The sequence below is a fragment of the Vulpes vulpes genome, chromosome 12, assembly GCF_048418805.1.
Source record: "Vulpes vulpes isolate BD-2025 chromosome 12, VulVul3, whole genome shotgun sequence".
Classification (NCBI taxonomy): domain Eukaryota; kingdom Metazoa; phylum Chordata; class Mammalia; order Carnivora; family Canidae; genus Vulpes; species Vulpes vulpes.
Window position 1 is genome coordinate 21,869,012 of NC_132791.1, and position 16,865 is coordinate 21,885,876.

At 39.1% G+C, this 16,865-nt stretch overlaps 1 protein-coding gene across 4 annotated transcripts in view; it reads right to left on the reverse strand.

Moving 5' to 3' along the window:
* The window catches only part of RECK (reversion inducing cysteine rich protein with kazal motifs), a 90,091-nt gene that overhangs the window by 17,567 nt on the left and 55,659 nt on the right, over positions 1–16,865 (reverse strand). For all 4 annotated transcript variants that reach the window (XM_026013192.2, XM_026013189.2, XM_026013190.2 and 1 more), the window contains 3 exons: positions 16,258–16,380; positions 12,365–12,536; positions 816–1,008 (listed from right to left, as the gene is read on the reverse strand). In XM_026013192.2, the coding sequence (XP_025868977.1) occupies positions 816–1,008; positions 12,365–12,536; positions 16,258–16,380 (488 nt within the window). The remainder of the gene's footprint in view (positions 1–815; positions 1,009–12,364; positions 12,537–16,257; positions 16,381–16,865) is intronic.

Below are 16,865 nucleotides of genomic sequence, written 5' to 3' on the forward strand. Positions count from 1 at the left end.
CAATCTTCATGAAAATTCAGAAGCCTAATCATTTCATGCTGAGTATGGGATAGGCAGAGGGAAGAGTGGAGAGATCAGTGGGGCAGAGACTCTGGCCCCATCAGGTAGGTTAGGACAAGTAAGACAAAGCTTGTAGTCAGTGAGAGGGAACAAATAGGAAGAAAAGACTGGGAATTCAGGGTAGATGGTATCAGTGTACTTGGAACACCAGCTCTGAGGGAAAACAAACCTAAGGAGACAAGCTGAAACAATTTTCTTGCTGGTGAAGACCAGGATATGAGAAGCAATCATGTCAGGTGTTGGTTGGCTACAGGCAGGGGATGCCATGCAGTGATACATGTAAAAGGTTGAGAGATAAATTGATGTAAAAAGACTAAGTCTTGGAGAAATTTTCACTTACTCTTCAGTAGTATGAGTGGGACTTCAGTGGAAAGAGTGGGAAGGGACTGTTTTCTTGGTGTTTTTAACTTGCATTCTTCCCAGGCTGTTTTCTAATGATGACCACAGAAGGGGAAGTGAAAACGTTACTGATGTGTACTAGGGGTGTGTAACTTCGTATTCTCTTCCTAATGGTGGTCGGCAGGAAGCCACTTGATTCTTGCTTGTCCACTAGATGTACAGAAGTATAAGCACTAGCAAGAAGGCCCTCCAGAGTTAGGAGAAAAAACCAGTCTTGGGATGGCTCATTTTAGTTCTTTAGATTTGATAGAATTCACAAAGACTCCCAAGTGGTATTACTGCTGCCTCACCCATCTAAGATCAGAAACTGATTTTAGGCTCAGTGTGCTTGAGTTATGTCAGCCAAACAACTGTACCTGGCAAGGGCCTTTGTATAAGAGGCTTTGCCCCCTCTGGTACAAAGTGCAGAGATTGCTGTGCTCCATGTGGTTTGTGTCACAGACAGGATCGCGAACCTGGTCACAGGTGAGCTGTCTTGGCAAACACTCATATTGGTTACATCCAAATTTATCAAAAGTCGTCAGGCAGACTTGTGGTTTGGGTATGCATCTGAAAAACACAAGTGTGACACCATCAGCCAATGCGGGGAGGGGCAATGATGGGGCCAGTAAGGCACTGACAAGGCACAAAAGGCTGAGGAAAAATCAAGAGGGAAATCAGAAACAGTCCCTATCCCCAAGAACTTACGTAAGGGGGAGAGTCAAGCATGCATACGAAGTGACCTAGTGAGTTACACACAAAATCTCTTGGGAATGAGTCATTCTGATTTGGGAGCCTGGAGGGAGCAACAGGAGGAAGCGGTGTCCTGGCTGCCACCTGGAGCATAAGGAGGACTGCATAGGCCTGCCAGGCTGACAGAGCAGCATGAGCAAAGGTATGATGCTAGGGACTGTGCTAGAGGAAAGGGGAAGTGACCCTGAGGGCAGGAACCAAGGTCATGGGGATAAAAGTGGCATGATATGAGGCCATCAGGTGGGTTGGGGTTTGATGCTAGAGGCCTTTTAGTCAATAATAAATGAAGCATTTTCTGGGTTTCATTTTCAGCTTGGCTAATATGAGTCTGTCTTAAGAGAAGACTTCTTAGTATGTGCTGAGAAATTCAAGCTTCTGTGTTTATGGACGGAGGACCTGCCACCGGCTGGCTGCAATTCACAGAGAGAATGCCACCCCTGTAGCTGGGTTTTCCTAGTCACATCAGGGCCTTGCTTTATTCTCAATTTCTGAACTTCTTCAGAGGGGCTGGATATGATAGCTCTTCTTTAGACTTTTCTGTTCTTTCATTTCTATATTGGCCATTTATAACTTTCTGTAAGAAGACCTATTAAAATCTTTAGCTTTCACTGGGCATTTGAAATAACAGAATACACAAATGTTTGGTCTATAAAATAAAAGCAGAAGAATTTAGCCACTAGCATTATTTTAATTTCAAAGGAAATTACTTCTCTTTTTAGGGATAAGCCTCCTGCTCTGAAATGACCACCACCACCATCAGTACTACCTATGGCCACCTTTTCTGACAAGATTTAAGTTAGAATGCATATGGTTATGGTTTTTTGGAAATTGAAGACATTTGAAAAGAAATAATGGAAAAGAATATTTAGAGCTTACTATCCATTAACATGGAGGGATGAAAATCAAGGATATCAGGAGACATTTGGTAATTTTGGAAGTAAAAACTATCAATTCTGAGTACAGAGAAGTAAGATCCATTGGAAAGTTGAGAATCCAAGGAGCTAAATTAAACATGATTAGGGCAGGAATTTTGTCTTGCTTATTGTGTCCTAGTGTTTAGAAAGATGGCTGGTACATCAGGAGATATTTGATGAATGAATACAACTTTGTATTTTTTAAACAATTATGTTTTGAACAGATAACACAAGCCCATGGTGAAACTGAAAAGATACAAAACCGTGTATAATGGAAAATAAGTCTATCTCTTTCTCTTACATCCCAGCCACCTTAACCCTTTCCCAGAGACAGCCACTATTATCAATTTCTTGTTTAGTCTTCCAGAGATCCTTTATGTAAGTATAAACATTTATATATGCTGAGTCAAGAGTATGTCCATTCAAAATTTTCATAGGCTTGGCCAGGTTGCCCTCCAGAGAGAATGTACCAACCCTCCCTTCCCCCCCTTGGGTGGGAGTGGAAGTGCCTGTTTCCTTACATTGTTGTTGTCAGTTACATATGTTGTCAGTTTTTTTTATCTTTGTCAATCTGGTAGATGGAAAATGGTGTATAATTGTAGTTTTAATTTAATTTTCATTTTTCTTAATATGAGATAGGTGAAGCATTGTGGTACACTGGCTGGATGTTCACCAAATTCATTTAATTTTCTTCCTGGGCACATATCTAGATTATATTTCCCAGGTTTCCTGGCAGTAGTTGTGGCCAAATTATTGAGTTCTACATAGGGGAATATGGCTGGAAGTAGAGGTGAATGTCAGTTTTATTTATTTTTCTTAAAAATTTATTTTTAAATTTTATTTATTTTAAAAAAGATTTTATTTATTTATTCATGAGAGACACAGAGAAAGAGAGGCAGAGACACAGGCAGAGGGAGAAGCAGACTACTTGCAGAGAGCCTGACATGGGACTCGATCCTGGAACTCCAGGGTCACACCCTGAGTCGAAGGCAGACACTCAACTGCTGAGCCACCGAGGTGCCCCTTTCTTAAAAATTTATATATTTATTCATGAGAGACAGAGAGAGAGAGGGAGGTAGAGACAGAGGGAGAAGCAGGCTCCCACAGAGCAGGGAACCCAATTCAGGACTCGATCCCAGCACCCTGGGATCATGACCTGAGGCGAAGGCAGACGCTTAACTGACTGAGCCACTGAGGCACCCTGAATGTCACTTTTAAACCTGGCCTATAAAAACTTCTCAAGAGCAATCTTCTCCATCTTCCTTCTCTTATCAGCTGACCAGATGGAAAAGGTATGGAGGACTATGGGTCTGCAGAAGCTGAGAGTCAAGAGACGGAGAGATCTTAAGTTTCTGAATCACTATGTGGAAAACCACCTGCTGAACACACAAATGGATTATATTTGAACTTATATTAAAGTACTGATATTTTTGTGTTTGTATATACTAGTTAGAGTTACTCTAATAAAAGCTTCTTTTTAAATGTTTAAAAACTATTTGTGCTTTTCTATGTCTATATCTTTGGTTCATTTTTCTATTAGGTTTTTTATTTTTGCCCATTTTTAAGTTAGGCTGCTGATCTTTTTCATGTTGATTTGTAGGGACTCTTTATATTGTAAGGACATCAGCCCTCGCTCTGTGATATTCTTTCTAGTTTGTCATTTGTTACCATGCAGAAAGTTTTCATTTTCATGTAGCTGTGATTTTCAATCTTTTCTTTTTATATTGGTTTTATATTATACCCAGCAAGACCTTCCCACTTTAAGATTTTATTGTTATAAGAGTGAAACAACCTTATTCAGAAGGGTTAGCTAATAGAGAAAACAAATGAACAAACAAATACCAAAACAACCCTCAAGTTACCTTTCAACACACTGTATTACCCTATCAGCTTATTTCTTATTCCCAGTATGCTGTCTTCTTTCCATAGGAACTTTATGGGCTTTTTTCAAGGTATAAACTTTGCCAGATGGGTGATCAGTTCTCTTTGCCATTTCTTTTAATGTGTGACAATCTTCCCCTTGCTTTGTACTGCATCAGGGTTTTCAGGATGGAGAACCAATTGCTTTTTTTCTACAACATCCTTCACAAGGAGAGGATGTATCCTGTTCAGGTCTCCGAGAAGGCTAGTAAAACTTCTGTTCTAGAATCCTAAATGAATCTGCAGGACTCCTGCCCTATGGCTACTGCATACAGAAATCCATCATTAAGTCTATGTCAACTGTACTCTCAGTTCATGAGAGGAAACTGCAGAGAAAGAAGCCCCTAAACGAATAACTTCATATAAAACTGAAGTTGCATTTCCAGAGATTTCTCATGTCCAGTCCCTAAAATAGAGACAGATAAGTAGAAGAAAATATCCATTACTATCAGGTATAAATAGCTAATACTGAGAATACATCCATTTCTCTCATATTATTTGCTACCATTCTGTGCCTCACACTTTCCGTTTTGGTCTTATAGAAGTGCTATAGCTCCTGGGAGATACCATGTTATTTCCTCATTTCTAGCAGCCAAGATCTTTGCTCCTGTTGTTCTTTCTACTTTCACCAACACCACCTTTCCTCCACTGTCAATCTTGCTAGCAATTTCCTCCTCATCTTTTTAGTTGAGTATCACATCTTCTAGAGGCTTTCCTAGAACTCCACCAGGCTGCATCAACTCCACTTCTGGGCCCCCAATCATAGATAGTATGTTACCAAACAGCTTTACATGGCTCTTTCCCTGTAGACTCCTAACTCTTTAGGGCAGAGGTCTTCTTAACTCATCTTTGTATTTCACTGGGTTGTATATAATAGATGCTTAGTAAGTGCTGATCTCCAGTTGAAAAAGATAAGGAGCTATTGGGGAAGATTGTGGTAGAGTAGGAGGACCCTAGGTTCACCTCATCCCACAAATATATTAGTTAACTATCAAACCATCCTAAATACTCTAGAAATCAATCTGAAGACTAGCAGAACAAACTCCACAATGAAAGGTAGAGAAGATGGTAGAAGTCCAGAGACATGGCTTGGGAGAGAAATGGATTGTGGCCCCTTGTGGTGGGGAGGCAGCCACAGTTGTGGAGAAAGGTGAGAGACAAACTAGTACACAGGGGAGTGCATGGAGGAAACAAATCCCCAGAGCAATTGAATTGGAAGGCAAGAGGGACCAAATTTTGTGAGTTCTTCCACCAGTGGGGCTTAAAGCCTGGAATTTTATTTTATTTTATTTTTTATTTTTTATTTTTTTTAGATTTTTATTTATTTATTTATTCATAGAGACGCAGAGAGAGAGAGAGAGGCAGAGACACAGGCAGAGGGAGAAGCAGGCACCATGCAGAGAGCCTGATGTGGGACTCGATCCAGGGTCTCCAGGATCACGCCCTGGGCTGCAGGCGGCGCCAAACCGCTGCGCCACTGGGGCTGCCCAAAGCCTGGAATTTTAAAGGTCAGCGTGCTTGGCTCTGGGAGAGCTCAGAGGACATTGAAGTTGTTCTTGAAGAAAAGGCAGGGAAAATAGCTTGCAGACATATTGTGGAAACAGCAATCTGAAGAGTACCTGGGGCACACAGTAGGGAGGTTATTCATTCATCTCAGTATGTGTCACAGAGAGATAGCATTCACATAGAGATCCCTCCAGGGAAAAAAGGAGCTGGCAGGTACCATGTTTCTGCTCTGCCTCGCATAAGTACAGGGTCAGCTTTGGGAACCAGTGTAGCACCAATATTTGCTACTTGCTTACACCAAGTCCCACCCCATCATGTTTCAGTAGAACTGCCCCCTTACAGTCACACTTGCCTGAGTCCCAGTGTGGCAGGTCCCCTCCCCCAGAAGACTAGTTCAAACCCCTGCTCACACTGCATCTCCCCATGTGGAAGTTTTGCACAGCCTTGGTTCTAGTAGCAGTAGCGACAGGTCTCATTTCACAAACAGACCAGAGCATACCAAGTTAAAATGCCCCATATTCAGGCCAGGACCAAACACTGCCCACAACAGGCAAGGGTCCTCTGCAGATGACTGGCCTGAAGGATAAAGTGGCCAGGATACAACAGCAGAACACATGTAGCACACATTAGAGACATTCTCAGAAGCACCAGGCCCTGGGGAATAGGGTATACACTATGCTGCAGGGCACTACAGGACTTGTTCATAAAGCCATTACTCTCAAGAAGAGGAGATGTAGTTGACTTTCCTACTACACAATAACTTAGACAAAATGAGAAGACAGAGAAATCTGTCCCAAATGAAAGAAGAGGACAAGGCCATGGCAGGAGATCTAAGCAAAACAGATATAAGTAACATGCTAATGAAGACTTTAAAGCAATGATCATATGGATACTAATTGAACTTGAGAAAATAGTGGAGGACATCAGTGAGACCCTTAACATGGAGATAAGGAATAACATGGCCCAGATAAAGGGCTCAGTAAACTAAATGAAGAACCCACTTGATGGAATGAACAGCAGGCTGGAAGAAGCAGAGGAATGAATTAAATACCTAGAAGACAGAGTAATGGAAAGTAATCAACCTAAACAAAAGAGAGAAAAAAAGAATTATGCAAAATGAGAATAGACTTAGGGAACTCAGTGACTCCATCAAACTTATTAACATTCATATTATAGGAGTCCCAGAAGAAGAGAGAAAAAGGAGTCAGAGAATTTATTCAAAGAAATAATAGCTGAAAATTTCTCTAATCTGGGGAGGGAAACAGATACCCAGATCCAGGACGCACAGAGAACTCACAACAAAATCAATAAAAGCAGATCCACACCAAGACATACTGTAATTAAAATGGCAAAACAGTGATAAAGAAAAAAATATTAAAAGCTACAAGACAAAAGAAGACTGTTACATACAAAGGAAACCTCATAAGGCTATCAGTGGATTTTTCAGTAGAAACTTTCTAAGCCAGAAAGGAATGGCATGACATATGCAAAGTGCCAAATGGGAAAAATCGGCAAACAAGAATACTCTATCCAGCAGGGCTATCATTCAGAATAGAAGGAGAGGTAAAGAGTTTCCCAGATAAACAAAATCTAAAGGAGTTCATGATCACTACACCAGCCCTGCAAGAAATATTAAATGGTATTCTTTGAGTATAAAGACCAAAAATGATAGTATAAATTTTTTTTGAGATTTTATTTATTTATTCATGAGAGACACAGAGAAAGAGAGGCAGAGACACAGGCAGAAGGAGAAGCAGGCTCCCTGCAAGGAGGCCGATGTGGGACTCGATCTCAAATCCTGGGATCATGCCCTGAGCCGAAGGCAGATCCTCAACCACTGAGCCACTCAGGCATCCCCAAAAATGACAGTATAAAGGTAGGAAACACAAAAGCAGTAAAAATGAGTATTTCTGTAAAAAAAAAAAATCAGTAAAAAAAACCTCACAAAACAAAATGATGTAAAATATGACACCATATACCTAAAATGTGGGGAGGAGAGGAGTAAAGAATGAGTTCAAACTTAAATGACCATCAACTTAATATAGGCTGCTATATGCAGATGATATCATATACAAACCTAATGGTAATCACAATTCAAAAACCACTAATAAATATGCAAATAATAAAGAGAAAGGAATCCAAATACATCATTAAAGAAAACCAGTAAACCACACAAGAGAGAAAGACAAGAAAGGATCAGGGAAATCTTCAGAAAGTACCATAAAACAAGCAATAAAATGGCAATAATTATATATCTATCCATAATTACTTTGGATGTAAATGAACTAAATGCTCCAATTAAAAGACATAGGCTGATAGAATGGATAAAAAAATAGGACTCATCTATATACTGCCTACAAGAGACTCATTTTAAATTTTTTTTTTAATTTTTATTTATTTATGATAGTCACAGAGAGAGAGAGAGAGGCAGAGACACAGGCAGAGGGAGAAGCAGGCTCCATGCACCGGGAGCCCGACGTGGGATTCGATCCCGGGTCTCCAGGATCGCGCCCTGGGCCAAAGGCAGGCGCCAAACCGCTGCGCCACCCAGGGATCCCAAGAGACTCATTTTAGACCTAAAGACACCTGCAGATTCAAAGCAAGGGGATAGAGAAACATTTATCATGCAAATGTAGTCAAAAGAAAGCCGGAGTAACAATACTTATATTAGACAAAATAGACTTTAAAGCAAAGACTGTAACAAGAGACAAAGAAGGACACTATATAATCATAAAGGGTAAATCCAACAAGAAGATATAACAATTATAAATATTTATGCACCCAACTTGGAGCACCCAAATACATATAATAGTTAATAACAAACATATAGGAACTAATTGACAATAATACAAAGTAAAGACTTTAACAACCCACTTATATCAATGGACAGATCAGCTAAACAGAAAATCAACAAGGAAACAGTGGCTTTGATGACATACTTTACTAGATGAATTTAACAAATATATTGAGAACGTTCCATCAAAAAATAGTAGCCTACATTCTTTTCAAGTGCAGATGGAACAGTCTCCAGAATAGGTCACATATTAGGCCACAAAGCAAGCTTCAACAAATTTAAGAAGACTGAAGTCATACCATACATCTCTTCTGACCCAGTGCTATGAAAACTAGAAGTCAACCACAAGAAAAAATCTGGAAGGATCACAAATGCATGGAAGTTAAATAACATGCTACTAAACAATGAATGGGTCAATCAGGAAATAAAAGAAAAAATTAAAAAGTACATGAAAACAAATGAAAATTAAAACACAGTAGTCTAAAAACTTTGGGATGCAGCGAAAGCAGTTCTAAGAGTGAAGTTTATAGCATTACAGGCCTACCTCAAGAAGCATGAATAATCTCAAATAAACAGCCTAATCTTTTTTTTTTTTAATTTTCTTTATTTATTCATGAGATGCAGAGAAAGAGAGGGGGGGGGGGCAGAGACACAGGCAGAGGGAGAAGCAGGCTCCATGCAGGGAGCCTGATGTAGGACTCGATCCCAGGACTCCAGGATCAAGCCCTGGGCCGAAGGCAGGCTCTAAACCACTGAGCCACCCAGGGATCTCCTAAACAGCCTAATCTTATACCCAAAGGAGCTAGAAAAAGAAAAAACAAAACCTAAATCAGCAGAAGGAAGGAAATAATAAGGATTAGAGCAGAAACAAATTATATAGAAACTAAAAAAACCCACAAACCAAAAACGAATAGATCAATGAAACCAGGAGCTAGGAAAAAAAAAAAAATTCAATAAAATTGATAAACCTCTAACTAGATTTATCAAGAAAAAAGGGAAAGGACCCAAATAAATAAAATCACAAATGAGAGAGGAGAAATAACAATAAACACCACAGAAATGCAAATAATTATAAGAGAATATTATAAAAAATCATATGCCAACAGATTGGACAACCTAGAAGAAATGGATAAATTCTTAGAAATATACAGCAAAACTGAAATAGGAAGAGATAGAAAATTTGAACAGACTGCAAAGAAACTGAATTAGTAACTTAAAAACTCCTAACAAACAAAAGTCCATGGCCAGATGGCTTCATAGGCAAATTCTGCCAAACATTTTTAAAGAGGAGTTAATACCTGTTCTTCTCAAACTATCCCCAAAAAATAGAAAAGGAAGGAAAACTTCCAAATTCATTCTATGAGGCCAGCTACCCTGATACCAAAACCAGATAAAGACACCACAAAAAGAGAACTACAGGTCAGTGTCGGTGATGAACACAGACACAAAAATCCTCAACAAAATACCAGCAAACCAAATCTAACAACACGCTAAAAAAAATCACACACCATGATTAAGTGGGATTTATTCCTGAGTTGTAAGAGTGGTTCAATATTTGCAAATCAATCGTGATACCTCATATCATTAAGAGAAAGGATAAGAACCATATGATCATTTCAATGGATGCAGAAAAAGCATTTGACAAAGTACAACATCCATTCATGATAAAAACCCTCAACAGAGTAAGTTTAGAGGGAACATACCTCAACATAGTACTGGCCATATATGAAAAACTCACAGCTAACATCATCCTCCATGGAGAAAAATGGAGAGCCTTTCCCCTAAGGTCAGGAATAAGACAAGGATGACCACTCTCATCACTTTTATTCAACACAATACTGGAAGTCTTAGCTACAGCAGACAACAAAAAGAAATAAAAGGCATCCAAATCAGTAAGGAAGAAGTAAAATTTTCATTATTTGCAGATGACATGATACTATAGGTAGAAGACCAGAAAGACTCCACCAACAATTCAGTAAAGTCACAGGATATAAAATCAATTTACAGAAATCTGTTGCATTTCTATATACCAACAATAAAGTAGCAGAAAGAGAATTAAGAAAGCAATCCCATTTACAGTTGCACCAAAAAATAATAAGATGCTTAAGAATAAACCTAACCAAAGAGGTGAAAGACCTATACACTGAAAACTAGAAAATAATGATGAAACAAACAGAAGATTACAGATTACACAAAGAAATGGAAAGACATTCCATGCTCACGGATTGGAAGAACAAATACTGTTAAAATGTCTATATTAACCAAAGCAATCAGCATATTTATTTATTTATTTAAAGACTTTATTTATTTATTCATAGAGACACACAGAGAGAGAGAGAGAGAGAGGCAGAGACACAGGTAGAGGGAGAAGCAGGCACCATGCAGAGAGCCTGACGTGGGACTCGATCCAGGGTCTCCAGGATCATGCCCTGGGCTGCAGGCGGTGATAAACCGCTGTGCCACTGGGGCTGCCCGCAATCAACATATTTAATGTAATCCCTATTTTTCACAGAACTAGAACAAACAATCCCAAAATGTTTATGGAACCACAAAAGACCCTGAATAGCCAAAACAATCTTGAAAAAGCAAAGCAGAGCTGGAGGCATCAGAATTCTGGACTTCAAGTTATATTACAAAGCTGTAGTAATCAAAACAGTATAGTACTGGCACAAAAATAGACACATAGATCAATGAATAGAAAATCTAGAAATAAACCCATAATTATATGGTCAATTAATCTCTGACGGCACAGGAAAGAATATCCAATGGGAAAAAGTGTCTTCAATAAATGGTGTGGGGAAAACTGGACAGCAACATGCAAGAGAAAGAAATTGGACCACTTTTTTTATACCATACACACCAAAAAATTAAAAATGGAATAAAGGCCTAAATGTGAGACTGAAATCACAAAAATTCTAGGAGAGAAAATTGGCAGTAATTTCTCTGACATTGGCTGTGGCAACTTTCTTCTAGATAGGTCCCCTGAGGCAAGGGAAATAAAAGCAAAAGCAAACTATTTGGACTACACCAAAATAAAAAGTTTCTGTACAACAAAGGAAACAATCAATAAAACTAAAAGGCAACCTACAGAATGGGAAAAGATATTTGCAAATGACATATCTGATAAAAGGTTAGTATCCAAAATATATAAAGAACCTATAAAACTCAACACTCAAAAAACAAATAATCCAGTTAAAAAATAGGCAGAAGACAAGAACAGGCATTTCTCCAAATAAGACATATAGATGGCTGATATACACATGAAAAGATGCTCATCACTCATCATCAGGGAAATGCAAATCAAAACTACAATGAGATATCACCTCAGACCTGTCAGAATGGCTAAAATCAACATCACAAGAAACAACCAGTGTTGGCAAGGATATGGAGGAAAAAGAACTCTCTTGCACTATTGGTAGGAATGCAAACTGTTGCAGCCACTATGGAAAACAGTATGGAGGTTCCTCAAAAAATTAAAAATAGAACTACCCTATGATCTAGCAATCTCACTACTGGGTATTTACCCCCAAAAAATTAAAACAGTAATTCAAAGGCATACATGCACCTCTATGTTTATAGCAACATCATTTATAATAGCCAAGATATGGACGCAGCCCAGTATCCATCGATCGATGAATGAATGGATAAAGATGAGGTGTGTGTATGTATGTGTGTGTGTGCATATGGGTGCGTGTGTGTGTGTGTGTGTGTGTACAACACAAGGGTATATTATTCAGCCATAAAACAGAATAAAATCTTGGCATCTGCAACAACATAGATAGAACTAAAGAGTATAACGCTAAGGGAAGTAAATCGGAGAAAGACATAGAAGATTTCACTCAGATATGGGATTTAAGAAACAAACACAGGGCAAAAAGAGAAAGAGAGAGAGAGAGAAACTAAGAAATAGACTCTTAACTACAGAGAACAAACTGATGGTTATAAGAGGAGAGGTGAGTGGGGGGATGGGCGAAATAGGTGATGAGTACCAGATGATTAAAATAAACAAAGAAAAAATAAAAAGAGCCATTTAATTTACCTTTGGTTTTTTGGGCAGGGATTAGGATTACATGGATCCTTTGAGATGCATGAGCCAAATTCAAACTGATGGTCTTGGAGGCCAACACAGCGAGCAATGCAGGCACTGGGGTAAGTGCGTCCATTCTGCCCACACACAGGGACAAACTGATCTGCACAGTTACAGGGCAGACCTGTGGAGAGGACATAGAATCAGTGATGGGTACCTGTACATTCCCCTGCCCATCGTATTTCCTAATTAACATTGAGATCTAAAGTTAAAATAGAATTGTGAATTAAGTCAGGAAAAAGCATTCCTCCAATCTCTGACAGTGTTTTTAAAGGTGGTAAGGCTCTGAAAAACCATTTGTTTGCAAAATGGCTTTCCTTTGTTCCATTTATTGCTAGCTAATTGAGGGGCTTCCAAACCTTGATCCCTGGGGTAGAGACCCACATAAACAAAGCTGAATATATCCTGCCAGCCCTTTCTGGCCTGCCAGGTCTCTGTGGAGAGGTCTGCTGTTAATCTAATATTTCTCCCCATATAAGTTAGGGGATGTCTTGTCTCTTGCTGTTTTAAGGATTTTCTTTTTATCTTTGGAATTTGCAAGTTTTACTATTAAATGTTGAGGTGTTAAACGGTTTTTACTGATTTTGGGGGGGACCTCTCTATCTCCTGGATCTGAATGCCTGTTTCTCTCCCCAAATTAGGGAAGTTCTCAGCTATGATTTGTTCAAATATGTGCTTCAGCAGCACATATACTAAGATTTGTTCAAATATGCTTTCTGGCCCTTTGGGCCTCTTGGCGCCCTCTGGAACACCAATTACATGTAGATTTTTCCTTCTGAGGCTGTCATTTATTTCCCTTAACCTTTCCTCATGGCCTTTTAATTGTTTTTCTCTGTTTTCCTCAGCTTCCTTCCTTGCCATCAACTTGTCTTCTATGTCACTCACTCGTTCTTCTACCTCATTAACCCTCGTCATTAGGACCTCCAGTTTGGATTGCATCTAAATGAGATAATTTTTAATTTTGGCCTGATTAGATCTAAATTCTGCAGTCATGAAGTCTCTTGATTCCTTTATGCTTTTTTCCAGAGCCACCAGTAGCTTTATAATTGTGCTTCTGAATTGGCTTTCTGACATCGAATTGTAATCTAAATTCTGTAACTCTGTGGCAGAGAGTACTGTTTCTGATTCTTTCTTTTGTGGTGAGTTCTTCTTTCTAGTCATTTTGCTCCATGAAGAGTGGCTGTATGAGCGGGCTGCATCAAGGATATCAACCACAACCTAAGTAAATTTCACCCTAGATGATTCTGCTGAGGTCAGAGACCAAAAGTTGAAAACAAAGATCAGAACGAAATAAAACAAAAGGACCACTAAAGTGAAAAACAATCTTTAAAACAAAGTAGTAAAAAATAAAAGGCCAGGAATCCTAAAGAAGAAGAGAAAAAAAGAAAAAAGGAAAAAAAGGAGAAGAGAAAAACAGTGGGGGGACTGGGAGATGGTGGTGGTGAAGTTAGAGTGGAGGGAGAATGTAGTCCACCTGAGGGGTTCTAGAGGGTGATCCTCTTGTTTCTGAGTATATTAAGTTCTATGTATTAGAAGATGCTCAGTCCCAAATTTATATAAACCATAAATACTTGTAGAGGGCTCCAACGTTGACCACCAAAACATAAATGAAATAAAAAAGGGGGGCAGAATGGGAATGAGGCATCTCACAGAACGAACCAGCATGGTATAGCATTTGGTTCTGGGTGCACAGTGGTCATGTTTTAGAAGGTATAAACTTCAGCCATTGTAGAACAAAATGAGGCAGAGAAAACAAAAAACACAAAACAAAAAAAAAACATATCTTGTATATCTCCCAAAATTGAGTATGTTGAAGGGAATCTAGAAGTGGAAAATATATCTAGGACATGTAATTGTAGAAATATGAAAGTAAAAAAGGAAGAATCTTAAAAATGAAGAGGTGGTAAAATATTGTAGTTAGGGTGGGAAAAGAGTAAAAAAATTGTAAACAAAGCTAAAGGTACTAAAAGTAAAGAATGCTCCTCCCATTCTAGTGTATAAATCTAGTTAGACATCTGAAGTCTGGCTTAGGGGATTTCTGGAATGGTATTAAAGGGTAATACCAAAAGAACAAGAAGGTACTTGGGAAATTATTGTAATTTTGAGACTTAAAAATGTTTATGAGCAAAAAAAAAAAAAATGTTTATGAGCAATCAATCAAGAAAACTACTTTCTTGACATTCTTTTGCTTTATGCTGCTGGATTATGCTCCAGTAAGTTAAGAGGCTAGTGAGAGGAGATGCCTTTTTCTTGAGAAGCAGCTATAGCTGTTGACAGCAACAGCACGGTTGACTGCTATCAACTGGGAATGGCTTTGCTCTAGATCTGAAATACTCTTGGTTCTGGGCAAAGAGGAGCCAGGTAGCTGCCTTTACTCCATTTCATGCCACTGCAGCAGCAAGTTGATTCTTCTTTCCCAGGAGTTAGTATTACACATGGAGAGGGGTGGGAGGAGAAGACATTAGGAGTTTACTGACCTTGTACTTCCAGCCCATTGGAAATAAAAAGTAAATCAGAAAATAAGAAGTGTGCAGCAGGTTTCTGGAGAAGTGAAAGCAGGACTAACACCCCATCCTCTATCCACTCTGAGTACCAACCTTGGTGCTTTATTGTCATCATTGTTGTTATTATCCTTTATCAGTTCTGCTTTGATAAGAGCAATTCATTCTGCTTAGAGAAACCATAAAACCATTGGGGATGAAGAGTGAACTAAAGATTTCTGCGGAAGACTACTTATTTATTTATTTAATTTACTTACCAACTTACTTACATCTAAATGTTTTTGGAAGATGAACTTTCCAACTAGCAGGACCCTTTTCACCTGTAGCATATAGCCCCTCATGTTCTGGGATAAATGCAGGTAATGACTATTTAGCTGGCAGACTCTAAGGAGACTTTACTGGCCACAAAGTATACCACATTTCTTGAGACTCAGATATTGTCCTAGTCCAAACACAACTCAGAGATGTTTATAAAAATGCTTAAGTCTTAAAATTACAATAGTTTCCTAAAGTACCTTCTTGTTCTTCCCCTTCCCTAAGGAGATGAAGAGTGGAAGGAACCTACATGATGACTTTACAAACTTTGTCCTTGTCTTGTCTTCGGTATTACCCTTTGACATTCCAGAAATCCCTCAAGCCAGATATTAACATCTAATTTCTAGATTTTATAAACTAGATTGGAGGGAGCATTCTTTGCTTTTCCTACATATAGCATTATTTATAGATGTCTGTACCTAATGATCCAGTAAACTAAGGCAGGACTGGGAAAAAGGTGATGAGAAGAACACTAGAACACAAACAAATTTATCAAATACATTTTTATAACATAATGGTAGGGGTGGATGGGGTATTTTAGCAAGTGGAAAAGTTCCTCTTAACTGAAACTGTCCCAATCACTTGGCCCTGTTCTTTTTGACCCATGGAATTTTAATACTAGTGCTGGAAGGGTCCTGAGAAATCTTTTTTTTTTTTTTTTAAAGATTTTATTTACCCATTTATTTGACAGAGAAAGAGAGAGAGAGAGTACAGTCAGAGTGGTAGGCAGAGGGAGAGGGAGAAGCAGGCTCCCTGCTGAGCAGAGAGCCTGACATGGAGCTTGATCCCAACACCCAAGCTGAAGGCAGATGCTTAACTGAGTGAGCCACCCATGTGCCCCTAAGGAACCCTTTAGTTTAATGTCTTCCATTCAGAGAGGAGGAAACAGATCCAGAGAGGGAAAGTACCTTGTTGGATTATGGATTTATTTTACTGTGTATATCTGCAGTTATGGCTAGACCAGCAAAGCTATCTTGAAGCAAAATGGATACAAAGGGATGATGGCCACTAATGGGTGGCCATGGTTACCTGTGAAGGTGCGACGGTCATCTTCGGAACTGTGCTCACTGAGGCACAGGCGGGTAGAACACACCAAATTCCCAGCAAAACAAGAACAGATATTGCAGTCAATATTAAACGATGCCCCATGACCTGAGAAAAAGAGAAAATGTTGACCCATTTCATGCATTTATAAGTAAACCATAAATTAAAAATGTAATAGTTTAAGTTTTAAAATAGAAATTCTTGAAAGATGACTTTTGAATATACAGACTAGAAAGTTAAATCTGTAACATTTATATTTTCATACTTACCTCCCACCATTTCTCTCTAAACCCCTAATGGCTAGTCTCACCAGACTGTTCCCTATTATCTGGGAATGTTTTTGGCTTCCCTTTCTGCCTCACTGCTCCTCTCCTTCTGGAACTTTGATCATCTCTCGGGAATCAGCCCTGATGCCATCTTTGAATTGAAGACTCTCCTGATGCCCTGGCAGGAATGACTAGGTCCTTGAAGACACTTGATCTGCTCCTTTTGTGCTCCAATTCTCCCCCATCTGATCACATACAGCATGACCTCAATCCCTCACCCCAGTTTTAGCCCCATAAGGCACTAGTATGTTCTTCTGTAAAGAATAG